Source organism: Octodon degus, unplaced genomic scaffold (assembly GCF_000260255.1).
Source record: "Octodon degus isolate 3935 unplaced genomic scaffold, OctDeg1.0 scaffold00091, whole genome shotgun sequence".
Taxonomy (NCBI): Eukaryota; Metazoa; Chordata; class Mammalia; order Rodentia; family Octodontidae; genus Octodon; species Octodon degus.
Genome location: NW_004524667.1, coordinates 9551455 through 9555659, shown reverse-complemented (window position 1 = coordinate 9555659; position 4205 = coordinate 9551455). Strand labels below are relative to the sequence as shown.

The 4205-nt window shown below is 47.1% G+C and overlaps 1 protein-coding gene and 1 pseudogene across 1 annotated transcript in view; both read right to left on the bottom strand.

The window, feature by feature from the left end:
• The window catches only part of Terf1 (telomeric repeat binding factor 1), a 71054-nt gene extending 69822 nt beyond the window's left edge, over positions 1-1232 (bottom strand). The window contains exon 1 of the mRNA XM_023722400.1: positions 919-1232. Within this exon, the coding sequence (XP_023578168.1) occupies positions 919-1231 (313 nt within the window). The 5' untranslated portion in view covers position 1232. The remainder of the gene's footprint in view (positions 1-918) is intronic.
• Positions 1233-3508: 2276 nt separating this feature from the next.
• Positions 3509-3999, bottom strand: LOC105743024 (annotated as a pseudogene).
• Between the last annotated feature and the right edge of the window lie 206 nt (positions 4000-4205).

Here is a 4205-nt window from a genome sequence, read left to right as displayed (position 1 = left end):
CAAGCGCAAGGGCCTGAGTTCAATTCCCGGTTAAAAAAAAAAAAAAAAAAAAAGCTGTGCTAAAATAAAACAGCATTTGGGGACGCTCAGGCAGGAGAAACACAAATTCAAGTGCCCCTGGGCAGCTTGATTAACCCTGAGAAACAAAAAACTTGGTGGCTCACAGTTGTAATCCCAGCATTCAGGAGGCTGAGGCAGAAGGATCACTCAGAGATGGAGGTCAACATGGACTATTACATAGTAAGTTCATGGCCAGCCTGAACTACACAGTGAGACCCTGTCTCACGCACGACGACAACGATTTTTAAATGCGGTGGGTATGTCACTTTATGCAAAGGCCTGGGGTTCAATCCTCCGTACAAGACCAAACAACAGCAACAATAATGCTGTGTTACTCTTCCCATCGGGTCTATGTCTTTGTCCATTATTTATAGGCTGTCTAAACAGCAGAACTCATGGATTTTCTTATTCCGGGAACTTTACTCAGCAAGCAGGCCAAAGAAGGTTTAAATACCTGACCAGGTAACATAAAACAAACTTAATGGCTGAGCTATAGCGACTAACAAATATCACAGTAACACATGTGTGCAGTACTCTGGGAGGCTGAGGCAGGACGATCACAAGTTTGAGCCCAGCCTGGGCGGCTTAGCGATTTAAGCGATACCCTCTGTCGGACAGTGGGGATGAGTACTTCTCAGAGCGAAGGCCCACCGAATAAAAACTCCAAAGGCGACAAAACGAACTGCACCCTGGGTTAGTGCAACTTTATACACTGACTGGTGACATCTTCGCGTCTACCCTAACGGGGCCTTATTTTCATTTCACCAAAGAGGAGACCAATCCGAGGGGGTAAATGAGGCGCGGACGCGGGGCGAAGCTGCTCGGCCCCTGCGCGCTGGAAGGGCCCACCCAACTCACCCTCGGCGCTGTCGCGGATGCGGTGGAAGTCCTCTGAACGGCCGTCGCGGAACGCCCGGCACAGCGAGAGGCAGAGGAAGTCCAGCATCCACCCAGCAGCCACGGCCTCGGCCTTCGCCGCCACGTCCGCGTCGTCCTCCTGCTCCTCCTCAGGGACTCCAATCTCCACCTGGCAGTCCAACAGCTCATGGCACTCTATCTGCTCCTGGTCGTTCCTCGCCTGTTCCATTAGCTCGGGCTCCGCGGCGTCCGTATCCTCCCCGTCGCCACGCCCGCGCGGGCTCGGAACTGCCAAGGCACCACTCTCCGCCATGTTGAACCTCTCGCGCCTCTCAGCGCGTCTCAGCGCGCCGCGCCGTGATTGGCTCCCGGTGGGAGGGCGTAAGGCGTGACCACACTGAGTCGCTTCCGCTGCGGGGGGGAACTAGCCAATCACACAGCCAGGATGGGAGCAGGTGTTGAGCCTGGCTTACGATTGGCTGAGACCTGCTTGCTCCTCCGGACCTATAATTCCTCTCCAGTCCCCGGCCAGGGTTTGTGGGTGGAGCCCGGGACCCAGACGAGGGGAGACCACAGTGATCTGTTGGGGCGGTGGGGCTGCTTCATCTTCCTTTTAAAATGCAACTTTGTTGGAAACAAGCTTAGTTAACATTAAAACGCATTTTTCCAGCCGCTACTTCCAAAGGTCATTAGAAATAACTGTAATTCAAGCTTAATGCTTCAGACTCCAAACTAATTCACATATGCAATTGGCTACAGTATTATAGGCAGCTAAATTAAGAGATTAATATATAGCCAGGGAGATATTGGGCTCTTAAGGAAGTCAGAACAAAAAAAGGCATCAAAATTGTGGCTGGAGGGGGCAGGGAGATGGCTCAGTAGAATAAGCACTTGCCTGGCAAGCACAAGGGCTTGAGTTCAATCCCTGGTTCCGCAAAAAAAAAAGAAAAAAAAAAAATTGTAGCTGGAGGCACATCTGAAGTCCAAGGGGCTCACGTGGCCCAAGGAATAAACGGCAATTTGAGATTATACTGTAATCGGGCACCACCTAGCCAGGAATTCAGCTAGGCATCAGATGTCCAGGAGAGTGACGAGAGCCTCTGGACCCATCCTTTCCTCAGCGCGCCATTGTTCTTACTACGTGTCCTTGCTATATGCCTTACTTTCCTGTTGGGTCACTATTAGTGAAGTGGCTGTACAGCATTTGGAATTTTATAGGCTAATTACAGTTTGACCTGCCTTGTATCTATGTTGTGACTTTGCTGTATAAATTTCCCATAAAGACCCTCAGTGGCTAACCCACTGGGGGACTGCTACTGGAAACCCAGGAGCTATTCTTCCCTGTAGTTCCGGTAAAACTCTCCACATTTCTTTTGGTTGTGACTTCATTTCTCAGCACATTTGACATCTAACAGGTCGGGAGTTATTTTTCTCTTATATCAACTCTTCTAAAGAACTGACATCCTTGCCTTCCAACTCTTGCCCTCTCCATTGAAACACAAATTGCGGAGCTCCAGTCCTGGAGTTTCAGTTCTATATTTCTGGTTAGAGATCCTTGAATATGCAAGACTAATTGGTAAATTCTCTGGTAGTGCTGAGGCTGCTTATCTTGTTGTAGGCAACTGAATTAGATAGAAATATTATAGGCAGAAATATTATAGTCAGACAGAGCCAGGCCCTGGAGGAGACAGTTATGGAAGACAAGGTGCCTTTACAACTTGGAAGAGACAGACACTCCTGTATGGGCCATAACTCAAGACAAAAAAGTAAACAAATGCAGCCACATACTTCTCTATGGATGGGCATCAGGGATTGATATTCTAAATAGGTATCAATCACTTTGAAAGACCTCAAAGAATAACTTACCCAGCCCCCAACAGGAAGAGACCTAGTTGCATATTTATGCCTGCTTGCTACGTGCCTTGCTTTCCTATTGGATCCTAATTTAATCAACTTTATCTGAGCAATTGTGCTAGTAATCTCATTGGTTGATCAGTTTTGTCCCACCTCATGCCCACCTAAGTGATTTCCCAAGTTCTCTACCTACCTCACAGCAAAGTTTTACTCAATAAAAATTCTTGGAAGAGACAGCTTCCTAGGACAACCTGTTTAGGTCCTCTTTGTCCCTCTCTAGGACAGGATCTTCCTTTTCCCCAATAAATATATTCTGCTTTTTGATAGGTTATGGCCCTAGTAAGAATTGCTGAATTATTATGGTGGTCGTCTGATATGGCTGAAGCCCTTAAAACAACAGCTTTTTTTTCCCCCAGAGCTTAGAGGTTTATTTTCAGTCTGTGTAAGACTAAAGTTCAAAGTAAATTTATTTTTGCTTAAGGGAACATTGTAAAGTAACAATTGTTGGTATTATATGCCTCTTAAGATCCATCAAAAAAAAAAAAAAAAAAAAGATCCATCCTAAACCAGAGAGAATTACATTGTTGTGTCACCGTTCCAAGACACAAAGGTGAACAGCTAAAATAACTTCAAAACGCAACAAGCTTGTGAAGTCTCAAACAAAACTTGGGGGTTTTTGGTACATACTCCCATCAGTAAAGTTAATTCCTGTACCCTACTTCTCCTACAAACTGATCTATTTCCTTTCATTTGACCTAGATTGGCTGCGAGACCTGGAGAAGGATCTGGACAGCTTGCGACTTCTCTCCCTAGACAGTGATCTCTCTCTTCTGTCTCTAGAAAGAGACCTGCTCTGGCTGCGAGAGCAACTTCTCCTTCCTGGAGATCTGTGGCAAAGCAGAGGTTTCCTCCTATGATAATCATCTCGAGGGTGACGACCCCAAGAAGGAGGAGAGCCACAATTTTGACTTCTCTTTTCACCATTGGATAGTTCCACTGTGACACGGAAGCCATATAATGTTCTTCCACCTACCTCTCAGACAGCATCTGCTGCATGTCGGGGATCCTCAAATTCAACAAAAGCAAAGCCAGGAGGGCTTCTAGCAACCTACACACTCCGCAGTGGTCATAATAGCCGAAAACCTGTTCCAGCTAAGGCTTGTTGCCATTGTTGCCAAGATTCCCTACAAAAACCTTACAGTCCAATGGGCAGGAATCAGGATGCATCTCAAGATCCAGGCTTAGAAATGCTGAGGTTCTAAACCACACGCACCCAGTGGATCTTCTTGCTCCCCTCCAACTCAGCTCCTCTACACACACTCAGTTACCCGGCATCCATGAAATGGCCTTGTTGCAGGCAGTGTGGGTTAGATAGAAATATTGTAGGTAGTTAGACAGGGACAGGCCCTCGAAGGGGATGACAAAGACCAGAC